This window comes from Leucopleurus acutus (assembly GCF_964270905.1).
Source record: "Leucopleurus acutus genome assembly, chromosome: 5".
NCBI lineage: Eukaryota > Metazoa > Chordata > Mammalia > Artiodactyla > Delphinidae > Leucopleurus > Leucopleurus acutus.
Genome location: NC_139147.1, coordinates 32,159,179 through 32,185,120, shown reverse-complemented (window position 1 = coordinate 32,185,120; position 25,942 = coordinate 32,159,179). Strand labels below are relative to the sequence as shown.

Below are 25,942 nucleotides of genomic sequence, written 5' to 3'. Positions count from 1 at the left end.
TGGTCTGGTAGGGTTTTTTCTTCCCAAATTTAAGATTCCACTTACATAAAATCATGAAATTACATGAAAATAATAAATTCAAAATTGGAATCTATGAGAATGTGAATGTACAAACGTGTAATAATTATAGTTAATAAGAGTGAACTGAAGTTGGCTTCTGCTTAGTTTTCAACCTTGTTGGCACGTAAAGAAAATAAAAATAACTTACATCTAATTCTGTACCATCTTAAAAAAATACTAGTTGAATTGGAAATCTATTTCCTGTGATGAATTTTTGCAATGCTTCTAAGTAGAAAGGAAGAAAACATGCCATTCTAGAAATATGCTCATGAATGTCATAGCTTTTGATATATAAACACAAACATGTCTATTAATTTTTCCTTTTTTTTTGGTAACATTCCAGTAACTTATCAGAGAGGAGGAGAAGCTGTGAGCAGTGGAGGGAGGTAACTATCCTGCTTGTTTTGTAGATTCTCAGGGGAATTCCAGGTATTTCTTCTTGTCTTCATCGATGACATCACTGTCTTTGCTTAAAAGGTTTAACTTAAAGGTGAAATTTGTTTAAATATTTCGGAAATACTCCATTCTGTTGTGCTGTGGAGCCAAGCTTGTTTACACACAAATGCACTTGATTGGAGCTGTTGCATCTTAGTCAGTGAACGCCAGAGGGAGCACTTTAACCGGGAAAGACAGACTTGCTGATTTAGCAGATGATTAAAGGAGTTAAAGTAATTAAGCGATGGCATTTATGAAGATTAAGAAATATAGCTAGTTAACAGATACTATCAAAGAAAAAGTGTTCATTTGGAAACCTGCTGAACACAGCATTGGCTCATAAGTTGTTGTAGTTTATGTCTGTTTGTTTGTTCTTGTTATGAATTCAACATAGTTCAGTCTCCATTTGCCGGAAAATATGTTGAAATAAAAGGAGAATCTAGGTAGCTTGTTAACACGGAGGTTTGTTTGTTTTTTTTTCCCCTCTCGTTAAAATGAACCTCAATCCTACATTTATGATTTTTTGGTAATTATTATTCAGTGAACTTTAATATATTCACAGAGAAACCACAAATTGATGTGACAGACGGCTGAAAGGGGCTGAAAGAAGGTATAAGTTACATGAGTCAAGCTTCAGGATATTCTATGATAATTTTTTCTTTTCAAAAACAATAACCTCTAGCTTAAGGTGTAAGAAAAAAAACCTTTTGACCAGAACCATTTTCTAATTCAAATTCAGTTAACTTATTGAGTGTCCTGCTTTGTATAGTTAGATATGTGGTTGCAACTGGAAAAGATAAAAATAAGAAAGAGTGGTGAAAAAATTGTTGACCACCTTTAGCAAATGCTGTACAAATTTGACAATTAGCACTACTGTTTTCTTTCCTGGGTACTGCTGCTAGCTTCCTGTTTTCATACCTGTGAAACAAAGTCAGCCACTGAAAGACCCCAAAGCTAGGGAGGTCTTCATAAGGAATAAATCCACTTGATTCAGGAATTAAACCAGGGCCTGTTTTTGCATCCGGGGCTATTCTGTCTAGATCATACCCCAGACATTCATGAAACAGTCTCTGGCATAAGAACATTCTCTCGTGGATAAATCTGGAACCTGATGCTATAACCACCTCTCTCCATGTGTATATTCATGACGGTAGACTTCAGCTTTCTCATTAATCAGATCTTATGAAAATGCTTATTGAGCATCTTCTGTGGGTTCTGCACCAGCCTCTGTGCATGAGCACACGCACAGATGTGCTTTCTCTCTCACACACACACATGCGCACACATATAAAATATTTCTAGTTTCTGCTGTAAAGGAATTTTCAACCTAGGTAGACCAGATTATCAAGGAGGAAATGATGGCAGGGATCTCTCAGTACCAAATGCTCGTTTCTTCAGCAGGACTGAAAAATTACAAAGTTCCATTTGGAAAGGTCACTAAATCATCATACAGAATTAACCTTCTGAATGTAAAAATAGTATAACGGTGAAATGGATTTATTTTAAATACCAAATAGAAATGATCTTTTTACCAAATAAAATGACAAAAAATGCTGGAATGTTATAGAGGCAACAGTTAAATAAAGATCTTAGAGTTCGTGCTCAAAATGACAGTTACATACACAATTTTAAATTTATTTATTCATCACACCTATTTATTGAATACCTACAATGTGACAGGCAGTGTTCTAGTTGCCTGGGATGCATCAGTGTGCAAAGTCAATAAAAGTTCCCGTCCTTCTGAACGTTACATTTAGTAGGGGAGATAGAAGATTAATAATAAACATTTTTTCAAAAGTCAACTCTATAGTAGAAGCAGTTGGTGAGTGCTTTGGAAAAACCAGAACAGGGTAAGAGCAACAGGAATGCGTTAGGAAGAGGTCTCATTTTCTAGCCATCTGTGAGTGTGTGGTGTGTGTGTATGTGTGTGTGTGTTCTGTGTATGTGTGTTGTGTGTGTTCCATGAGCCAGTGTGGTAAGAGAATGAACAGTGAGTCAGACTCTTGTACTCACTTCTCTGATGCCACCTCTTAAACACTGGATTCCCTCAGGCATCTCAGACTCTGTGAGCCCTCACTGTATCACCCGACTCATGTGGTTAATGACACCTAAGTCAAAATGTCAAGTCATCCTCTTTCCTGCATCTATTACTGCATTTCGTTGATCCTGCCTTCTTCTCCCTTCACTGTCGCTGTATTGTTTCACTTCAAGCTCTTTTTGTCCCTTGTCTAATCTGTTAAAATTGCTCCCAGCAGTCCTGCCTTCATCTACCTTCATTACAACTATTTCCTGTTAATTCCCTTTGCCCGTTGGAACCAGAATGAAATTTTGAAATGCATACAGATCATGTCTCTGAGCTTCTGAAGATCCCAGTTTCAGTAGAACACACCATATTTAAAATAGCAAGTCCAAACTGGACAGAACATGTGAAACCCGCAACCTCTAGGGCCTTGTAGCCCTCCTCATATCTCTGTGTGCCACCCCCTACGATCCACTGTGTCAACCCACCTGCCAATCACCAATATTGCATTCTCTTCTACGCACTTATTACATCAGCCCGTAATGTGTCCCCCTTCCCCTTGTTAGTTGGCTGGGGTTCACCTGCTGTGTCCTCCGTGAACTCTTTGTGCTGTATAAATACCACAGTTAAGCACCTAATAAGAGGTAATGCAATTATCTTTTGTTTATATCAGAGGTCAGCAAATTATGGCTCTTGGTCTGAATTTGGTCTGACACCTGTTTTTGTAAGTAAAGATCTATTAAGATACAGCCAGACTCACTTGTTTACATATTGTCTATCACTGCTTTCCCACCACAATGGAAGAGTTAAGTAGTTGAAACAGAAAATATATGTCCCACGAAGCCTAAAATGGTTGCCCTCTAATCCTTTATAGAAATAGTTTTCTAACTCCTGGCTTAAATGATTGTTTCCCGCCATAGAATGTGAGATCCTGGAGTTAGAGGCTATGTGATTTATTAATCAATAATTAAACGCATGAATTTTCGTAATGCAATAAATGTTATTTATTGGATTATATCCATAAATTCAATATATGAATTATTGATCTTTAAAAGATATCACCAAAAAGTATCTAAAGAAGGAAGGGATGAGTTATCGAGTAAACAAATGTCAGAAGACTTGAGTTCATTCCTTGATGAGAGAAGAGTTTGGGGCCCTGGACATTTTCCTCTGATAAAGGAGAAGGTTGAGAGAGAAGGAGAACCTGAGAGCTCTCCTCGTTCTCTAAACTGTGAATTTCCCTCTTCACATAAAAGGGAAAACGAGGATGGCGGGAAGCAAAGAGACCTCTTCTCAACTTAGGGCAAAGGATTTGCAGTGTAATCCAGTGGCAGATCATGGATCTTAAGTGGCTGTTTCTATTCATTGGTTTTCCTTACCTCACACATCTCGATCTCCTCTTCCAAACAATGAAAACCTAGTTAAAATCCAAACCACAGCAGAAACCAGGAATCAGCAGAGAAAGCCTGAAGAAAGGCATAGGAAAGTCAGGCTAACCAGGTCGAGAATGCCAATAGCACATTTCCTGGCAGTGGGAGGTGAGAAAGAAAGAGTTCAGGCCTCGCTTCTCTTTGAAGGACTGACCACTCTCAGCTCTATCCCTTGCTTCTTCCTGGGCTTCAGAATTCTTTCAAGCTATCGAAAGAAAGAGGAGACAGCCTACAGGCAACCCTTGCTGCTGGGCCCCTTCACTATTTTCCCCAGCCCCTGGACCCTTTAGTATCACTATTTTATTTTGTGGTTTAGGAGTTCAAATAGGTTGGTTGGTTTGTTTGTTTTTGGAGTGAGTGATTGGAATGTCTGGAGTAACAGGAGCAGAGGAATTGAAGGTAATTGCCACATAATTATTTAAGTGCATCTGTCCTCTTTTCCTTTGTGACGCAAAACTATCCCCTTAATATAAACTGGAAGTTAAATATGGTTTTTGGGAGCCCTAGTCTCTTCCTTTCCCTGATAATATCTTTTTGAACACAAGGAAAAAATAGACAAAACTCACATATATTAGCATGAAAGTATAACAACTAACATGTTATATGATATATATGTATAAAATGGTTGCATTTATATATATATAAAATATGGTAACATTATATAATATTTCCGACACATATTAATCACTATAACCAGCACTGTGTTTTGTTTCTGCTTCATTTCTTATTTTTGGGCAGCTAAATCTGTCTCATACACACTAGATCATCTTAAATGCATAAAGATAGCTTGAGAGATTGTTAGTTTCTAAAGACCCTAACACCCTTATCAGAGTAGCTACATATGACCTTGACTTCCTCAGAGTTCTCTGAAATATACCCATGGCATTTTAAGATTCATTATGGGCCAGTCATCATGACTCAACCTTCTTCCCTAGATAATTAGCATTCCAAACAAAAGTCTGAACTGAAAGCTAGGATGTGAATTGTGAATCCTACTTCCTGTTGGAAAGCTCCCATACATATGAAAAATTCTTTTCAGCCTCTGATGACATCAGAACGTTCACTTTTAAAAGTGTTTTTCTGAGGGAATCGTAGCATGAAAATTTTGTCTATTCCTTTTGAAACATGTAAGACAGGCTTGACCCGTACTTCAAACATCCTATCATATTTCTACAGTATCAAATATGGAGATTTATTTTTAATAATTTTAAAAGTGATAACACACTTTAAGCTCACGAGAAAATAAGGAAAGCTATAGACTACTAGGTGCAGAATTTCTATAACCAACATGGATTTCAAAAGCTCCAGATATCTGTGATGCAACTTGCATTTAAATGTTTTAAGTTTTAACAGGTCAGCAACATTGCTCTTCAAAGCATATTTTTATCAACAATTTTAATAGTAAATTTATTCAGTTTTAACGGCATTATTCTGAATGTTTAGACTTCAGATATTACCCCACTCTTCCTTTTATTAAGAATGTTTGAGGGTTTTAGGAAATTTCAGCACTCTCCAGTATATGTGTTTATAGTATTCTGGCTTAGCGTGTGGATTCTACAGACAGACTCCTTGGATTTGAATCCCAGCTCTGCCACGCGCTCACTTTGTGTACCCATGCACAAGTTTCTTAACCTTTCTCAGGTATCTCAGTTTCCTAATCTTTAAAATCTGAAAAATAGTAGTAACTACTCTGTAGATTATTAGAAAGATTAAATGAGTTAATACATAGAAAGGTCAGAACAATGCCTCACACACTGTAAACAAAGGGTAAACATTCATTATTATTACAGATATATGTATACACACATATATACATATACGTATACAGATATATAACTTATAAATCTATATTGTTCATTTGAAGTGAATTATTCCTCAAATAACCATCATTTGCATAGAAAGTTTCCTCGGTTGATTGTCTGTATGCCAGCATAGGAACCATGGTGAGTGAAATGTCAGGTTCTTGCTTCCCAGGTAAATGAAAGTGTGGTTATTGCACTTTAGCAAAGAAAATGAAAGCATGAAGAAAATCTTTTCAGACTCTGTAGTGCCAGTCTGTTTATTGTGGAGCTGACAGTACATCATGCATCGTATCACCTCTTTTGCTGGATTATCCAATGGAGTCAGTATTGGAAAAGGACCTCAGGATTTCCATTCCTGGACTTCAGTCTGTGTCTCTGGCACTGGTGGTCCAGGGCTGCCATTAATAACTGCTGATGTACTTTGCATTCCCAATGCACAGTGAAAGAGGATTAACATCTGTCGTGCAAAAAAAAAACATAAGCGCTAATATTTCTTACAGTGGACAACGTTTTACCAGATTTAATTCAGTAGCTTTCCTTTGTTTATATAGGATTTAAGGCATCTTACATTGTCACCATCAGAAAATGTTGACAAGCTTACAGAACTGTGCACTGAAACACTGATGAGGCTCTCTGCAAAATGTCACAGAGCCCCAAACTCACTATCTCTGAAACATGGTTTTGAAGAAAAATATGCAAATGTGCTTACTGTGAAGCATCCTTTATCTCAGTAAAGAAGCTTGTTCCATTTTTTAATGAAGTTGTGAGAAGGATCATTATTTTTTAATGGGTCAAAAATTAAGAAATGCAAGCTGTCTTAACGAGAATATTCTTTATGCTACTAAAACACTACAAAATATAAGTATCCACATTTTTTAGATTCCATGTTTGATTTTTAGCCACTGTGACTGAAGGCGGAGTAGAGCATTACAAATGGTACAATATTTGTCTCACTGTTTACAACATATTGGCTCTATAAACTGAGGCATGCCTCCGAACATTACATTATAGTTGCCTTGTCTGTAAATAAAAGGAATTAGTATATCTTTCAGCATAGTTGACCAAATTATTTGTGAGAATAGTGAGATGAAGAATTTTCTGGAATTCTGAATAGGAAATATCATTTGCTACTTATATAAAACTTGCTTTTATACATATTTTTTTCTTTAGGCCAGGACTTCTCAACATCAGTGAACCTGCCACGCAGCCATGGCTGGCAGACACGTGGCCTAATACTGGGAACAATCACAATGAGTGCTCCATCAACTGTTGCACAGCAGGCAATGGAAACAGCGACAGTAACCTGACCACGTATAGTCGCCCAGGTTAGAGGCACAGAGACAGCTTGATAGGCAAGCTTGGCATTGTTAGGAACAAGCCACGAGGAGATAACTTTCGTTTTCTTCTCCTTAAACTGAAAATGAAATTTAATCAGCATTTTCATGAACTATTAACCATGGTTTAGCAAACTAGCCTGATTCAAATCTTTTCTCCATCCCTATATCTCCACACCTCACCCTCCACCCAAAAATGTTTCTCAGTATGCAAAGGGAGAACGGAGAATATAAATCCTAGAATAGATAGCAAATAAGGAAAAATGAAATTATACAAAAGTATTCATCTTCATGAGAATGTATGTAATTATAATTTAATTGTAGTTATAGTATTTATTTTAAAGATTTTAAGAATAAAGCAGATCAATAGATCTATAGTTTGAGTGAACGAAATTTTTAATAGCAGCAACAATAATAATTATATGGTGGTAATAAATAACTTTAAATGAAAGCTAACTGAATTTCAAAATTAGATTTTTATAGTATACTAGTAAATCCTAAGATACAAGAAATATATATCTTTTGCAGGTGTGTATACTAATACTAATTTTGTATTGTGTCTTTTTGGTTCAGAAATATGTGTGGTAAATTGCTCGTTAAAATCTCATGCTAAAACATGACAGTAAAATTCAGATGTAGAATATGCAATATGCAAAGGGAAAAACAGAAAATTACAAATAATTCTTACAAAAAACCTTTTAACATTCACAATATAGGAAATATAAAAAGAATCATAAAGAATCAAAATATATGACTATAGAAGTAAAATGGAGTTAAGGAAAAGGGAAATAGGACATGGCATTTAAGTAAAAAGTGTGATACACCATAAAGAACAAATCATAGCCTCCATTGGATATGGATATGGAAATGATATATCCATGTGACCAAGTCCATGTTCTCTAGAGGTCCATATCCTAGTTGTCTAGAAGAAGTGCTCACATAATTATAAGTAAAAGAAAGATTATGCTGAGCCCAATAAAAGAAAAATGACAATATCCATTTAAATTAATATGTAGAGCTGTGTTGTCTAATATGGTAGCCTCTGGCTTCAGGTGGCTATTTAAGTTTAAATTTAATAAAGTACCATTTAAAATCCAGTTCCTCATTTGCACTAGCCACATTTCAAGTGGCTAGCTAACCCCATGTGGCTAGTGGCTATCATGTTAGACAATGCAGAATAGAGCGTGTCCATCATCTGAGAGAGTTCTATTGGATATTACTCATATGGAAAGATTAGCAAAGAAAAACGAGATTGCCAAAACCATATTGCCATTAAAAATATTGTTTAACCACTATTATATAAAACTTAATGCCTAGAAATTAGAAATAAGAATTACTAAAAACCAGATTGATCAGATATCCCTGATCCCTGATCATTTGTTGTTGAAATGCAGGGTAGTTGAATTCAGTAGGATAGAGAAGTTGCAGATTTTTCTTAAAACTATATTCATTTTTACATCTTTAGTAGTGACCGTGTTAATTTATCATATTTTAGGATATCCAGTTGAAAACTTATCCTCAAGGTGACCTGTTAATGTTGTAGCCACTATGAATTAAAATAGTGGTATATTTACTATTATAACTTGACTAATTTTTTATTTTAAAAATGTTTCCACTTTAAATGATTTATGTTTTTCCTGCTATTTGAATATTTTCAGATACAGGCTTTGAATATTTCATATATATATATATATATATATATATATATTAGTTATTTCACTCAAATATTTAAAGAAAGGGAAAATTAGAGTGAAATTGAAATATTAGACATATTAGGTATTATTTCAGGTGTTATTTGATAAATTGCCCTGGCTACCATGATTCATTTTGCCATCATTATTGTCATTTTATACTTCTTGAGGTGTCATTATGAAACCATGAAAAATGATTACATAACATCTTTTCCTGATAATGATTATCCTGCATGACCAAGGGAGAAAACTAATAAAATTCTCCTCAGCACTATTTACTGTCACTTTACCTCTGTTCCTCATATTTTTTGAGTAGAGTTATTTTATAAAATATTGAAATCTCAAGTTCTTTCATCTGAGGGCAGAGGGTTTTTTTTGGTCTGGATTCTTAACCTATAAGCTTAACTAGTAACTTCAAATAGTTCAGTAACTCCAGACTAGAAAATGTTAAGTTGGCACATAAAGATATTCGTGTATATATTATTTTAGTGCAATTCCCATTAATGGGGCTGTTAAAGGAAAATTATTTAATTTGGGTGCATTATTTATAAACTGTGTAACACTAGCAGAAGTTCAGAATTATTTAGGCTCCATATAAATTACGTGTCCTCTCTCATTCACTCAAGTTTTCTTTAGAAAGAACATTTGACTATGTTCTTTAGAAAGGACATAAGAATATTTGGTCCTTTTTATTCATTATATTTAAGCCCATTTATACTTTATAGAACAGTTTTACTGTGACTCACAAAACTACTTACAAGGAAATTGAAAACGAATAACCATGCAGAATGACTTTTTCCTTTTCCTCTCCATTGCACATAGCTGATTGTATAGCAAATTATAACAACCAACTGGATAACAAACAAACAAATCTGATGCTCCCTGAGTCAACTGTTTATGGTGATGTGGACCTTAGTAACAAAATCAATGAGATGAAAACCTTCAATAGCCCAAATCTGAAGGATGGGCGTTTTGTCAATCCATCAGGGCAGCCCACCCCTTATGCCACCACCCAGCTCATCCAGTCAAACCTCAGCAACAACATGAACAATGGCAGTGGGGACTCCAGCGAGAAGCACTGGAAACCGTCCGGACAGCAGAAACAAGAAGTGGCACCAATTCAGTATAACATCATGGAGCAAAACAAACTGAACAAAGGTGAAGAGCCTTGCCTTTATTCCCATCCTTTTCTGTATTGGCATCCTTAACCCTTCAGCACTACATGCCGAAGCTTGTCTGCAACTAGCGTGTGAAATCTTTCTTTGGTCGCTAAGGTTTTCTTATTTCTTTGGTTTCAAAATTTCCAGTGTCAAGAAGTTAATTAGCACAACAATAACCTTGGAATATTGATTTTAGAATAATATATAAGTATTTTCAAATGGTTTGAGATTAATTTAAATTTAATCGTAGGTGAGGGATGGCTCAGGACAATCTTTTATTCATAAGGCAGAGGTACAACCATCACAATACCTCACATTTTAAATAAATAGACTCTCCCATTCTTTCCACTCGAGAATGGAAGATAATTGCTTCTACATGGTCATATAAACGAATGGCTTTTTTATCAAACTGAAGAAAAATAATTAAATTAAACTTGAACTGGAGAAGCGGTTCAGTTTGTTATATGTCTCCTACCTCATGTGATTACTAAGACTGCTGCAGTGTATGATTTCAGAACCTAAATTTCTTTGGGTAACCTGATTTGAAGTCTGTCACGATAGAACCTAAAATAAATTCTTAGTGTTAACTTGTTGCAGCAGAATAATATTTTATGGCCTGATGGGAAGGTTTCTCTGTTACAATATGGGTGAGTTGGAAGAGACAGGTATTTGATTTCTTTGTAGTCCCTCAGACTACTGCTTTAATAACATGATTTGTAAAGTTAGACCTCTGGAAATAAAGGAATTGCTCCGATTTGAATAGGTTAGGACAATTGTGTGTGAGTGTCCAGGTAAAGAATACATTTAATTACAGATAATTGGAAACACAGATTTCTTTTTTTTTTAGGTTTGAGTTGGGAACAACTTATCACAGTTGGAGACTGCAAAAAGATAACTTAAGACAAACATTTCATTTAAGTTAGTGTTATACGTTTTAATTTAATAATACAGTTATCTTGCTTTTTTTCCCCAGTTTAAGGAAACATTTGATTGGTATAATAACCCAATTCAATAAATATTTATTTTGTTAACATTTTTTTTCTCAAAGTATAGTTGATGTACACTATTATATAAATTACAGGTGTACAATATAGTCATTCACAATTTTTAAAGGTTACATTCCATTTATAGTTATAAAATACTGGCTATTTTCCTTGTGTTGTACAATATGTCCTTGTAGCTTATTTTATAAATAATAGTTTGCAACTGTTAGTCCCCCACCCCTATATTGCCCCTTCCCCTTCCCTCTCCCCACTGGTAACCACTAGTTTTTTCTCTATATCTGTGAGTCTGCTTCTTTTCTGTTATATTCACTAGCTTGTTGTATTTTTTAGATTCCACATGTAAGTGATATCATACAATATTTGTCTTTCTCTGTGTGACTTATTTCACTTAGCATAATATATGAGTTCATGACAAAGACTGACAAAGATGAATAGGAGAGTTTCTGTAATTGTAAAGTTTACAGTGAGAATTCAAACTATTGTCATATTATTCCTGTATAGTATATGGCTTTATTGTGGACTTTGGAAAGGTCTGACAGTCCTCTGTACAAGTATTTCAGAGCTCTGATTTATTGTTTATACTGCTTATAAACAGACTTGGTACGTCAAAGTATAATAAAGTCACTGGAATGCAGCTAGCCTGACAGATTATTACTCAGTACGTTCCAGTGGTGAGTTTATCATTTGGATTTTCACCTCTGCCTAAGTAAGCAGAAGCATTTGTGGGGGACTGAGATACTTCATCTTCTTAACATGGATATATTTTTTATTAGATATAACCTTCCTGGCAAGTTTCAGTTTTATGTTTTATTTTATTATTTTATTTTTTTAATGATTCACACACATGACATTTTCCCGATCTCTTGTTATTAAAATTATTTTGTTACTATATTTTTAAAGATAAGAAGTCAAACAAATCTGATTTCTGCCTTAGCTGACTTATAAGTATTTTAAAAGAAGAAATAGTCCCTGGTAGGATTCATTCCGGTTCATGTGTAGAAGATGATGCAATGAGTTTGTATTTTATAAATCTTAAAGGAGACATGTTTAAAGATCTTGATTTTTTTTCTTGACCTTTCATTCTGAACACTTATGTACATCTTAGCAGGTGATCAACATGATAGTTTGAAAGCTTAATCGTTGGTAAATGATTGAGGCACCAAAATAAATGTTTACTTTTTTTCCCATCTGAAATGTCTAGATTATCGAGCAAATGACACAATTCCTCCAACTATCCCGTACAATCAATCATATGACCAGAATACAGGAGGATCCTACAATAGTTCAGACCGGGGCAGTAGTACATCTGGTAAGTAAGGGAAACCAAGGAGAAAGCCAATCTCTCCTTTAAAAGGATGGTACATTTCAAGATTACAACTTGAATGCTAGTGATCTGATATGTGTATATGACATGTCTAATCACTTTATATGATTTGAATCTTCCAGGGATGGGTCTTGTCTCTGCAATTGGAGGGACTGTTCGCTCGCTAAACCATTTTTTTTTAACATCCTTATTGGAGTATAATTGCTTCACAATGGTGTGTTAGTTTCTGCTGTATAACAAAGTGAATCAGCTATACATATACATATATCCCCATATCTCCTCCCTCTTGCGTCTTCCTTCCACCCTCCCTATCCCCCCTCTAGGTGGTCACAAAACACGGAGCTGATCTCCCTGTGCTACCATTTTTTATGTTCTATTTGGTAACAAAGATTGAGGCTCCTATTTTCCTCCTTGTTAAAAACCTTTATTAAAACCAGAAGCATGACTTAATCTTTAAAGGCAGTTGAAACGTTTTTCCATCTCAGCAAAAATATGACTTAAAAATGTTGCACATATAGTTAATCTGCTCAATATGTTACCATTTGAAGGAAGACTATTAAAGCATATAAAATTTGAGTACACTTGAGCAGAATCAAAAACCTAAGCGATAATATCATGAGATTTAGGTACAGTTGGAACCTGCCTCAGTTTATACTCTCTCTACTATCCCTCACTCAGTTCTTGCTCTAAAAACCTCGTAAAGCAACTTCCCAACTTCAGTCTTTAAGTGCCTCGGAAGCCACATTGAAGCTTCTTCCCTGTGGTCTTCATGCTGTTGCAGCTGTTTGCCAGCTGTTTTCCTGATAGGGGTTGCAGATGTGAGCTTGCTGGTACTTAAGTCCTGTTTTTCTAATTAAAGACGGTTCATTATTAGAACTAACATGTGGCACCACAACAAGTCATACCACAATGAGAACAAAACCAATTGATCTTGACTCTAGTTTGTTTCTCCAGGAGAGGATAGAAATATTACTTCCTAGCAACTGGATTAAAGTTGCTGGTAGGTGCTTTTAGCCAAATGTCTCTAACTCTCTTCTGTAATGGAGATGGTATTTGCATTTTACCGTCTTCCCTTGACTAAGGCATGCTGATTCGGCATTTTCTAGGCTGTGTTTTGTCACTGATTGAAATTGTTTCTATTTGAATTAAGGATCTTAGAAATAGCTCTTATACCTTTCTAGATCTACTCTTGTTCTACTATATATGGTTTGATTTTTTTTTTTAACAATCAAATCTTATCAAACAACTTTTTTTTTTCTTTTTCGAAGTAAGTAAACCCTAAAATTAAGGGAAAAATTTCAAGGATGTACTCTTGGGAAAAGTATATGAAATATTTTCATATTTGATATCTCATGGTGTTTCTTCTTTGAATTCTTAGCCACTTAAAGAGAAAAACGTGTCTTAATGGAAAAAAAATGATTCGAGGTTGTTAATATTCAATTGACTTTCTTCATCCCTCAGCTTAGAGACATATGTGGTAAAAAGATACAAAGACGTGAAATCTGATGGTAATTAGAGGAGAGAATGAAGCAATTAAATTAAGTGTAGGAGAGATTTGTGATGTTAGGCCTTTCAGGACAGACGGAGTTGTTACAGTAGATGTATGCCAGGAAGTCAAGAGGAAGGCTCTGGGGATAGTCAACTCCACAATACATGCATAGCCATTCCAATACAGGACAACTGAGTGGAGGAAGAGAGAATGGAGACACATAAGCAGAAGCCTGACCGTCATAATTTATGAATAACAGCATGTCCCTCAGCCCACACTTGGTGCAGTAACATACCAGTGCAAGAACATCTGGCTTAACAAACACTGCCATTAGAAAATTTCCAAGTGACTTAAAAAAAAATAAGGCTCACTGAATGTACTCAGACTTGGTTTCATGTACCATGTAACTTGGAGCTGTTTCAGAAAGGTTTAAAAAAAACGATCAAGACAATTCACTGAATTTAAGGGATCATATGAGAAAAATAATTATAGACTCATTGTCTATAATTTACATAAGAATCTAAAATGTATCATATTGGAGGAGGAGGATAAAGACCATTTTATCCCCAAATATCTTTTGACCTAAAATTATTTTAGAATGAATATACCAAAATGTGCAGCTACCTATGTTTAAAGAATATGCCAAATCTAGTATCAGAACATTGGGGAACTTGGATAATTGAGCTATTCTGAATGTCTAAGAATGTTCAAGCAACATTATTTCACTCTAAGCCATAATTTTATAGAAACAGTGGCTAAAAACATTTCTGTTCCTTTTTTTTTTTTTGCGGTACGCGGGCCTCTCCCTGTTGTGGCCTCTCCTGTTGTGGAGCACAGGCTCCGGACGCGCAGGCTCAGCAGCCATGGCTCACGGGCCCAGCCGCTCCGCGGCATGTGGGATCTTCCTGGACCGGGGCACGAACCCGCGTCCCCTGCCTCGGCAGGTGGACTCTCAACCACTGCGCCACCAGGGAAGCCCCATTTCTGTTCCTTTTTAAAAATCATTTTTCTGCTTCTTTTGTTGTTAGATATATTAGTTCTTCCAGCAATTACTTTCACCTGCACCTGCCTTTCTGACAAAAACGAGTAATTTCATTATGCCTAAAACACTTCAATGGACAAGTACAAATTATATATACTCAGTGATTTAATGCAACAGTGGAAATGTAATAGATCGCATCTGTATCATATTGTATTTTAGGTTCCAGCAATTAAATAATAGAAAGGCAATTCAGAAAATATGTCTTCAGCTCATTTGTTTTAGATGATAATCCATAATGCAATTAATTGCTGTAAGAAGATCACTATTAATGATATGACTTGTGAAATTCATTTATGATTTTATTGCTTTTTCCCTGTTTGTTTTGCAGTTAAACTTGGCAATATTCTGCGTCTTCTATCGTACAAAGTGCTGTTTAAAATTAATGAAGAAGAGTGTGTTTATCTCTCTCTATATATGAATCATAAGGTCATATTTACAGAAAATAATTAACCTGTGGATAATAGAAAAGATTTAAAGTCCAGAAGTAAAAGACTTGCATTTTATTTCTTTTCAAGGGAGTCAAGGGCACAAGAAAGGGGCACGGACACCCAAGGTACCAAAACAAGGTGGCATGAACTGGGCAGACCTGCTTCCTCCTCCCCCGGTGCATCCACCTCAGAGCGCTAGTGAAGAGTACAGTATTTCTGTAGATGAAAGGTAAGAGGGATTTAGAACAGAGGTAAGTGGAATAATATGATTCCTTAAACCCATGTTAAGTAATTGTTAAACTCGATCACCAAGGGAGACTGACTCCTAGGGTCCATGAACATCTGTCTCTGAATAAAACATTTGTCTCTGAGCTACTGATAGCTCAGCACAACTTAAAAACCCTCCTCAGTGTTGCCAGAAAAAGGAATTTACATCTTGGAAGCTTCTTTTGGAACTAAGAATCATGAGTTGAATACACACACACACACACACACACACACACATCTATACACACACATAGTTTACATATTTATATTTACAAATATTTTACATTGTATACACATAGTTTACATATATGATCATGAATATATATGAATTTATATGAGCTCACATATATATCACTCCCTGTATATGATTTTGTATTTTTCAAATATCAGAACTTCTGTTGCACATCTCTAAATTTTCATAAAATAATTGTATGGATTTATACCACAGCCACAGTATCCTGAAAACTGTTTCTTCTCAGATATTATCACATTCTGCTGAAAACTGTAGAAATTTAAACTTATTGAATTGTCTCTCTCAAGGATTTTACAAGGGTAAATAATCCACACGATTATCCACAATTAGGAAGTTAGCGTGCTTCTTCCTCACTCCAGATTCTGTAGAGCTGGACATGGTCCCGCCCAGCAAAACAAAACAGCAGCTTCACTAGTGTGATCAGTGGAGAATTAACACAAAAAATACAAATCGACCTGAAAACAGTCTTTTTAATGACTATTATAGAAATGAAGACATTGTTCTTTCATCCTCCACAAAAAAACAAAAACAAAACAAAACACAGTTTTACAGTTCCAACTATGCCAGGAAACATAGTCTCTGTACTTTAATTTTCCAATCACTGAATTAGCGAGTACTGTGCCATGCTCCTAGGAGAAATGCAGGGTTAGGTTCCTGCAAGCCTCTGGTCACAACATTTTTGTCAGTCCATCCATACATAACCTTGTTTTATGTGTGTTTCTGTTTAAAGACACCCTATTTAATATGTATTGTTGATTCATTAACATTGAATTCACAGCCAGTGTCACTGTAAGTCATTCCTGAACAAGGCTTATCTAATACACATATTTTCTCCATTAAGGCACATCACAGCCTTCTTGCCCTTGGGAACCCTAGACATCCCTAAAGCACTACACTTGGGGGTCATTTTAAACAGGGAACTCACCAACATAACGCAAAAAAAAAGAAAAAAAAAGAGAGTGAACAACATGGCACTATAGGCCATGAAAAGGAGCTGAAACAAGAAGGTGGAGTGTTGTCTTGTTTGACCTCAGCTAGGAATGTATGCGTCAGGTGACTCAAATTTTTTGCCTCTCTGCACATGTCCATGAATGACCACAAAAGTGCTATGGGTATTGACTTTGGGTTACAAACATTTTTTAGCAAGTAGGTGAATCCGCAAATATGGAATGTGCAAATAACCAGGATTGGCTATATTTTTAAAAATTCATTTCCTGGGCTATACTAACAACATTCATTACTATTTTAGTCCACCAAAAATAGGAATAAAATGAAATAAGTCGATATAGTTTAACAAAAAATAAAAAACAAGGGATGCAGCTGTGCCCGAAAAAGAAAGGCTGATTCTGAGGAGAATGAAGCTTTCCTGTTTTTGTTTTGTTTTGTGGTATGCGGGCCTCTCACTCTTGTGGCCTCTCCCGTTGTGGAGCACAGGCTCCGGATGCGCAGGCTCAGTGGCCATGGCTCACGGGCCCAGCCGCTCTGCGGCATGTGGGATCTTCCCGGACCTGGGCATGAACCCATGTCCCCTGCATCAGCAGGCGGACTCTCAACCACTGTGCCACCAGGGAAGCCCGCTGCTTTTGTTTTTGAGCTTAACGAATGAGAAGTTTCTCAATCAAGAGGAGGGGTTTTTTGGACATTGAGACCACAGAGGGATGTGGACTAACATGAGAACTAATATGAAACACATGGTAGAGAGTGAGAGGAAGCTGGGAAGGCAAGTGTAAGCCAGATTATACAGGTACTTGAATGCCTTGTTTAGGTCCTCGTATTTTATCCTCTAGGCAATTAAAGAGCCATTTATTACTTTAAAGCAGGTGAATAACCAGAGAGTGATGCATATTATAATAAAGTAATTTTGGAAACAATGTGAGGATGGAGAAAAAGGAATCGATTTTAGAGATTTTTTTTTAGAAGTAGAATAGAAATGAACTGGGGAACAGTTTGAGGTAGAAGAGAGAGAGAAATGTCAGGATGAATACAAGATACCTAGGAAACGCAGGAAAAAGTGTCCAAGAGGAATATGGTAGGATTAGTTCAGTTAAAGAAGATACAAAGAAATCAGGTTATATGAGCATCAACTTCCCTGAGTTCTGGTAAACAAGTCAGGTGGTGGAGAATGAACACGAGAGAGGGGTAACATGAACGCAATTTATATAATGCATCAAGTTACTTCCATTCTAATTAATAACCATATGGCCTGAGGTAAAAGAGAAAGTCATGAATGTTCCCCAGATCCATTTAGAGCTTCCACACAGCTCTAGCAGAGGAGTAGAAGGGACATCTTATTGTTTATTGATTATTTTATTTATTGTGTTTTTCATTCAGCATCCTAAATGCAAGCCATGTACTTTACAAAGTACTATGTACTTTATTTTGTGCTCAACTGAAGAAATAGTGATCTATTATAATTTTAGAGGAAAAGTGGGTTGTATTGGACTAATAACTTGATCTCCAATGTACCTCCCTCTGAAGGGATTTTCAAGAGTAATTTTTCACAGAGGTTAGCATATCATCTTTGGATTATTTGCAAGACTGTCCTTGAGTCATCCTTTAGAGATCAAGTTGAGTTGGAGAGATAGAATATATCAAACACTTTTGGGGTTTACTAAATTAAACTATGTTAAATAGATTTCTTTATTGCATGACTTCTCAGAGCCTGTAATGAGCCAATTAAATTGTAATCCCTCAGAGAAAAAAATGTTATATATAACAATTCACACACGTTTATGACAGTGAACTATTTTTTTAAACAATACCTTCTTAACGTGGCCAGAAGATTCAGATTTCAAAAGCAATCCAAAGTTGTTATTTCACTAACTATACAAATAGTTTATTTGAATAACCTGAAGTCAATCTAAGTGTCCTTATAATTTGTTTTAGCTATGACCAAGAAATGCCATGTCCTGTGCCACCAGCCAGGATGTATTTGCAACAAGGTGAACTAGAAGAGGAGGAAGATGAACGAGGCCCCACTCCTCCTGTGCGGGGAGCTGCTTCTTCTCCAGCTGCCGTGTCTTACAGCCATCAGTCCACTGCCACTCTGACCCCCTCTCCACAGGAAGAACTCCAGCCCATGTTACAGGATTGTCCAGAGGAGATCGGCCACATGCAGCACCAACCCGACAGGAGGTACGTTGCTACCAGTCTTTACTGACAAATCAGATAATTTCCACTCCTAAGTGGCATTTACAGAATGCTATTACATGAAGTAATTTTCAGGTCACATGGGGCTTTTTTCCAGTATCATCACACAGTATGCCTTGGTAATTAGCATATCAAGTAATATTGTTGATCAGAACATTAGTTTAATTGATCCCAGTGAACTTGCAACCATAAAATAATGTGCCTTAATTCTCACCCACTTATGATAATTGCATTCATAAACAGGTGGAGATCATGTAGTAAATATATGGGTTGCTAATCTTGTAACATTTTATTGATGATTTTGTATTTTAGTTTTCTTTATGCATGGGCATATCATTTCTTTAGTCTGTGAAGAATAGATTTTTCTCCTTTTATTTTTTGTTTTTAATAACTTGTTCTTTTTTGGCTGCGTGGGGTCTTCCTTGCAGCGTGCAGGCTTCCCTCTAGTTGTGATGTGCGAGTTTTCTCTTCTCTAGTTGTGGCGCGTGGGCTCCAGGGCACGTGGGCTCTGTAGTTTGTGGCACGCAGACTCTCTAGTTGAGACGCACGAGCTCAGTAGTTGTGGCGCAGAGGCTTAGTTGCCCCGAGGCATGTGGGATCTTAGTTCCCCGACCAGGGATCTGAGCCCTCATCCCCTGCTTTGGAAGGCAGATTCTTCACCACTGGACCACCAGGGAAGTCCCTCTCCTGTCTTTTAAAGTTAAGTCTGCAGAATGATTTGTTCTTTCATAGCTGTAATGTTACAGAAGCATGAATTTGGTATATTCATTTTGTGTTGACTCAGGTACATTTATTTTGATTGAATGTTAGGTTGCAGTCCTTTTGTCCAAGCTACTCAGTAGTGTGTGTTTGTGTGTGTGTGTGCATGTGTGTTTCCTAGACTTTCTTTAACCTATATGTTCAGCATTCCTAACGAGTACATTTTTGTTTTGCACAAATCCTTCACTTGGCATTTCTACCACATAAAAGCTATTGCTGCATCATGTCAGCACTTCTCTCACTATTGATGATCTTGTTTGTACTATTTTATTGCCCTTGACACATTACATATATATTACTTTCTGTATTCCTAATATCATTTGAAACTGAGTATATTATTTGCCCCAGAAGATCTCCTTCAATATTCTTGAATGAATAACCAATTCTGGTTTATGCTGCTTGAATTCTGTAGGTTAAAATAGAATTTGCAGTGTTTATTAACTATTCTACGAGTAAGAGGTTATTGCCAAATTTAACTCATATACTCTCTAAAATGAAGGAAGCAGTTAAATTTTCTTCTGCGTGGCAAGGGGGAAGTTGGATTGCCAGACATTTAACTTTAGTATTATTAACTCATGGAACTTCAGGAAGATTGAGAATAAATAAGGCATCTCTTTTCCCTATTAAGGTCACAGGCATCTCTGCCACTCTTATTCGGAGAAAATGAGACGCTAATAGAGGCTGTTAGCTCTGAAATACCTCAACATTCTTCTCTCATTCTTTCAAATTACCTATTTCCTCACCATCCTCCTCTGTGTTACAAGTGGTACACCCAGTCTTCCTGGCCAGCTCTTCTTTTGTGTTCCTTATGTCATCCTCTTCACCTTTCTTGATCACGATCAAAAAGCAGCTTATCTATCTTGACTTTTCAGCCTCTTTCTCTTCATTCAATCCTTTCTCTTCACTGTTAACCCTACTGCTTTTTTGGGGGGAGTATAATTGCTTTACAGTGTTGTGTTAGTTTCTGCTGTACAATGCAGTGAATCAGCTATATGTATACATATATCCCCTCCCTCTTGGACCTCCCTCCCAGTGCCCCCCATCCCACCCATCTAGGTCATCACAGAGCACCGAGCTGAGCTTCCTGTGCTTTATAGCACGTTCCCACTAGCTATCTATTTACACATGGTAGTGTATATACCTTACTACTATTTAAACTTTCCTTAGCCTCCCCTTCCAGTCACCCTGCTCTTTTTCTCTCCTACTCTGTAGGATTCTCTTTTTTTTTTTTTTTTTTTTTTTTTTTTTTTGCGATACGTGGGCCTCTCACTGTTGTGGCCTCTCCCGTTACGGAGCACAGGCTCCAGACGCGCAGGCTCAGCGGCCATGGCTCATGGGCCCAGCCGCTCCGCGGCATGCGGGATCCTCCCGGACCGGGGCATGAACCCGTGTCCCCGCATCTGCCTCAACCACTGCGCCACCAGGGAAGCCCTGTAGGATTCTTTAATCACTTCTACCTTCCTAATTCTTTTTCACACCTCAGCCCCCTGTATGCTGGCTTATACCATTTTGCTTCCATCAGGCTTCGGAAGGTAACCTCTTAATCGTCAGTCTAAAGGCTTCTCCGTCTTTATTACACTTAGGCTTTCTGCAGTGATAACAATTTTCTGATTTCTTGTGAGAATTAAATGAAATCGTGTATATAAAGTATCTAAAGCAGGATAAGTATTCAACAAATATTAGTTCCCTACTGTCCTCACCCTTATGCTGTCATCCTTACACTTGGTTCAATATATTACTTATATTCTGATGGCTTTCGCATTGATTTCGCCAGCCCAGCCCTTTTTCTTGAGCACTACCGTGATATTTTCAGTTGGACATCTCAGACTACACATGTCTGAAATCAAATTCTTTTTCTTTGCACTTGACCTTTCAAACTTGTTCCTTTTCCTCCTTTATTGGCTATCTTGTTTAGAATCATTAATCCTTATTTATTTGACCAACATATTAAAAATAAAAGAGCCAAGGGACTGGGCAAACAAATCACAAAAAATTGTGATTTTGAAATCAGTGTAATTATCTTATAGTTTGATTTCTTCTGTTATCTTCCTACCATTCCCCAAAGTAAGTTATTCACCAAGCCCCTTCTTTTGTAACTCCAAAGTATCTCTTGATTTTGTTCCTATGTTTCCATTCCTAGAATCCCAGGGCAGGCCCTCAGTCCCTGTCTCTTGAAATATTGCTACATCCTTGACCTGACCACCACTTTTCTTCTCTCTCCCCTTTTGTGTCCACTCTCCACATTATCTTACTTTACCCCCCAGTCTGGTAATGTTACTCCCCATTCAGAGTCAGTTCTTACCGTTTAGTCCAGTATTCAAAGCCTTTTACAATCCTTTTTCCTTTACTTACCTCTTCCCTCCCAACCCCTCCACACACCCTCTTTTCTAATTAGTCTGTTTGAAATTCCCTGTTGTCTTAAACTCACCAACAGCCTGTCAGCAATGCCACTCTCCGGCCCACGGAGGGCTAGCAGGAGGGGCAGGCCGCTCTTGCCTTTCATGACTGTCCCCAAAATCCTTAGCGCCCTCACTAAGCACATGCGTCTTGGTACATGCTGTTTCTTTGATTGCCTGGTGAACACTTCTCATCTTTCCAAGTCCTGTTCAAATGCACCACCTGTGCAACTTTCTTCTTGTTGCCTGGCAAAAATCAACTAATCTTTCTCTTTACTCTTTACAGTGGTCTGTTCACAGCTCTGCTACCACACTAATCAGGTTTTCTTGTTGCATTAGCATTGGCTGTTTGCATCTGTCTCCCTATTTAAATTAAAAGCTCTTTGAGAGCAGAGCTCAAGTCCTACTCACGTCATTGAGTTCCACAAAGCCTTCTTCAGTAAGTATCTGATGAATGGAATCTGATACTAGAGGAGTTGACTGACTCCCTGCTGTTTTGGCGGGGGTGAACTCAAAGTGAACAGGTATAATTGGGAAATGCATTGGGTATCTGCCCTCAAAATCCTCTTTGACTACATTCAGCCTTTTTTTAAAAGGTATGACTTTCAGTCTATGAAGGTACAATATTAATAACACTGGGCACTAATATGAAGTAGATGAAAGCCCATTAAACAAAAAACTATTACTGCTCTTTTATGCTGAAGGCATATTCTACATGTTTACCATAGAGATTTTTGAAAATACATAGAAACAAAATGAAAATGCAAAAGTACCAATGATCTATGTTGTCAGAAATTGTCACCATTAAGAACTCAGGGGCTTCCCTGGTGACACAGTGGTTGAGAGTCTGCCTGCCGATGCAGGGGACTCGGGTTCGTGCCCCGGTCCGGGAAGATCCCACATGCCGCCGAGCTGCTAGGCCCGTGAGTCATGGCCGCTGAGCCTGCGCGTCTGGAGCCTGTGCTCCACAATGGGAAAGGCCACAACAGTGAGAGGCCCGCGTACCGCAAAACAAACAAACAAACAAAAAAAGAACTCAGTAAAGATCTTTTCTGTTCTTTGTCTCTACATGTACTCACACTGCTTTGAATTTGTGATATGCCAATATAATTTTATAAGGTATTTTTGTCACTGAACAGTGAATTTTTCCATGCCAATTACAGTTTAGATACTCACGTTAAACAAATGTATACTGTAATTTATTTAAACAATTCCTTAATATTGGGCATTTAAGTCATGTCCACCTTTTTGATACTATATATAATGCTGTAATTCCCATCTCTAAGTCTTTGAGTCAAGCCTCTTCTCAAACCTTTAACCTATTTGGATGCCTACCCCATCAGTAGATGACTTCTGTTTCTCATCATCCTGCCACTCCCCTCATGATGCGCTCATTAAAGATAGGCAGGTATTTCTCTACAGATTTCATTCTAGAGAATCAGACCCTATATCCAAGTACCTGTTCCTGCAGATTTTTACTGCTTGAATATCGCTCAGAGCAATACGTGTATCTCCAGCCATAAAGGCACTTCCCTACTTCCTACAGCCATTTTCTCTTGCCTGTATTGCTATAATGGTCCATAAGTGGTCTTTGTTGCCTTTAGCCTTGCCCTTTCTTCAATCTAATCTTCTTGCTGCAGACTGTGCAGAGGCATTTTCCTAAAATGCGACACTGATCAAGTCTCTCCATTGCTTAAAATCTCTCAATGACTTCTCATTTCCCTTAGAATAAAGGCAAGATTCCTTAATGTAGCAATCAAGGCCCTTTGTGACCTGACTGCTGCATGCCTTCCTTTGCCTACCCATTGCCACTCCCCTCCTCCCTGTTCCTGTTGCCTTTACTCTAAGTTTCTTCCAGTTCCTGGAATGACCAGTGCTCTTGATCTTGGGTGGCCTCAGCCTGCAGCAGCTTGAAGAAGGATTTCGGTTCCCCGGCCAGAGACTGAAGTCAGGCCGCAGCAGAGAGAATGCTGAATCCTAGCCACTAGACCACCAGGGACTAGCGGCCAGTGGCAAGGCCAGGGACAAATAAATTTCCACAAAGAGACAGAAAGTAGTGAAACAAGTAAAGTGTTTATTAGAGGGAAAAAGAGTACGTGTGAATAGGCACACACAGGCGGGCTCAGAGAGAGAGTTGCACCCTCGTGGTAGTTTGAATCTCTTACGTGGGGCATTTCTTCCGGGTTTCCTTTGGCCAATCATCTTGCTTTGCCTGGCTCTGAGTCAGTATTTGGTTTATTTCAGGGTCCTCCCATGTGTGCGTGCGCATCTCTTAGCCAAGATGGATTCCAGCGAAGAGGCCTGTGGGTAGGTTGACATTGCTTACTATGGGGTGGCGCCCCCCTGCATTTTTGTCCTTCAAGGAGCCTTTCTGTGTGTGTGTAGTCGGGAAGGTCTCCTTGACTTGGAGAATGAGGAATATGTGGTCTCTTTATCTCTCATCTGGGCAGGGCTCAGCTTCTCCTCCCTCCTGCTATTGTCTTCATCTTGGTATATCTGTCCACAGGGGACAAACTCCAGGCGCTCAGCCTGGGGCCCATCTATCTCCTGCCTCACTCTCAACCACTTTGAGGTCTTACCACTTGCCTTCTCATCTTCCTGGGACACCATTATCCCCTCTCTTTTTTTGGAGCCAACACTTACATATCCTTTAGATCCAAGATTAAATGGCAGATGCTCTCATTAGAATCTTTCCCTGATGTCCCAGCTCTGAGATTGAAGCCAATTCTATGTGTTCCCACCGTGCCCTAGATATCTTCTGTCGTGGAGCTTTGTGAATACTGCATTACCATTGCGTATTTAATTAATTGTCTCCTCCGCTAGACTCTAAGTCCCTTCAGGCAAGGAACATATCTATTTTATTTAGCTGAATTTCTAGCATAGTCCCTAAGTTCCTGCTTCTATTGCTGCCTACAAATTACACTAAAACATAATCACCTAAAACCGTTTTGTTTTACTCACAACTCCATGAGTCAGGAATTCTGAAAGGATTCACCTGGGCGATTCATCGCCAACCCACATGGCTTCCTCTGGTCTTTGGGGCTGTGAGATCAACTTTGAAGTGAGTTTCTTCACTTACATGCCTGACGTTTCAGTGCGCCGTGACCTCTCTCTGGCTCCTTATGGAGTCTTATCCTCCAGGGGCTCTCCACCACAGCCCAGGCTTCTCATGACACGGCGATCTCAGCGGAGTGGCACTTCTTACGTGGCAGGGAAAGGAAGTTGCCAGGCCAGTTAAGAGCTACACTCAGAACTGGCACAGTCTCACTTCTGCCACGTTCTGTGGTCAGAGCAGTCACAGGGTCCACCCAGACTCAGGAACTTAGAACTGAACTCCTTCTCTCGATGGAGGGATAGCAGGTTCTCATCCCAGAAGAGCACTGTGGATGGAAGATATTGTTATGGACATCTTTGCAAACTACAGTCTGCCACGGACTGATACATAGTTAGCTTTATTAAGTATGAGTGCCTTAAAATCGAATCCTTCCATGTCTTAAAGTATAAACGGTAAACCATTCCCTAAGCCGTGTCCTTGTGATCCCTTTGGTCTCAGAACCTAAAAGTTCCTTCACCATAGTTAGTACACAGTAAAGAATGAATACATTTTTTACTTTTTGGGGGTTTTTTTTGTTTTTTTTTGCGGTATTCGGGCCTCTCACTGTTGTGGCCTCTCCCATTGCGGAGCACAGGCTCCGGATGCGCAGGCTCAGCGGCCATGGCTCACGGGCCCAGCCGCTCCACGGCATGTGGGATCTTCCCAGACGGGGGCACAAACCCGTGTCCCCTGCATCGGCAGGCGGACTCTCAACCACTGCGCCACCAGGGAAGCCCCGTTTTTTACTTTTATGTTTACTGATTAGGGGCATTATAAATAGTGTAATGTATATGAATAAGAAAT

At 38.0% G+C, this 25,942-nt stretch overlaps 1 protein-coding gene across 1 annotated transcript in view; it reads left to right on the top strand.

Moving 5' to 3' along the window:
* The window catches only part of ROBO1 (roundabout guidance receptor 1), a gene marked incomplete at its 5' end in the record, with an annotated part of 763,721 nt that overhangs the window by 714,795 nt on the left and 22,984 nt on the right, over positions 1-25,942 (top strand). The window contains 6 exons of the mRNA XM_082840323.1: positions 404-446; positions 6,918-7,072; positions 9,595-9,930; positions 12,138-12,249; positions 15,311-15,448; positions 18,626-18,874. Of these exons, the coding sequence (XP_082696449.1) occupies positions 404-446; positions 6,918-7,072; positions 9,595-9,930; positions 12,138-12,249; positions 15,311-15,448; positions 18,626-18,874 (1,033 nt within the window). The remainder of the gene's footprint in view (positions 1-403; positions 447-6,917; positions 7,073-9,594; positions 9,931-12,137; positions 12,250-15,310; positions 15,449-18,625; positions 18,875-25,942) is intronic.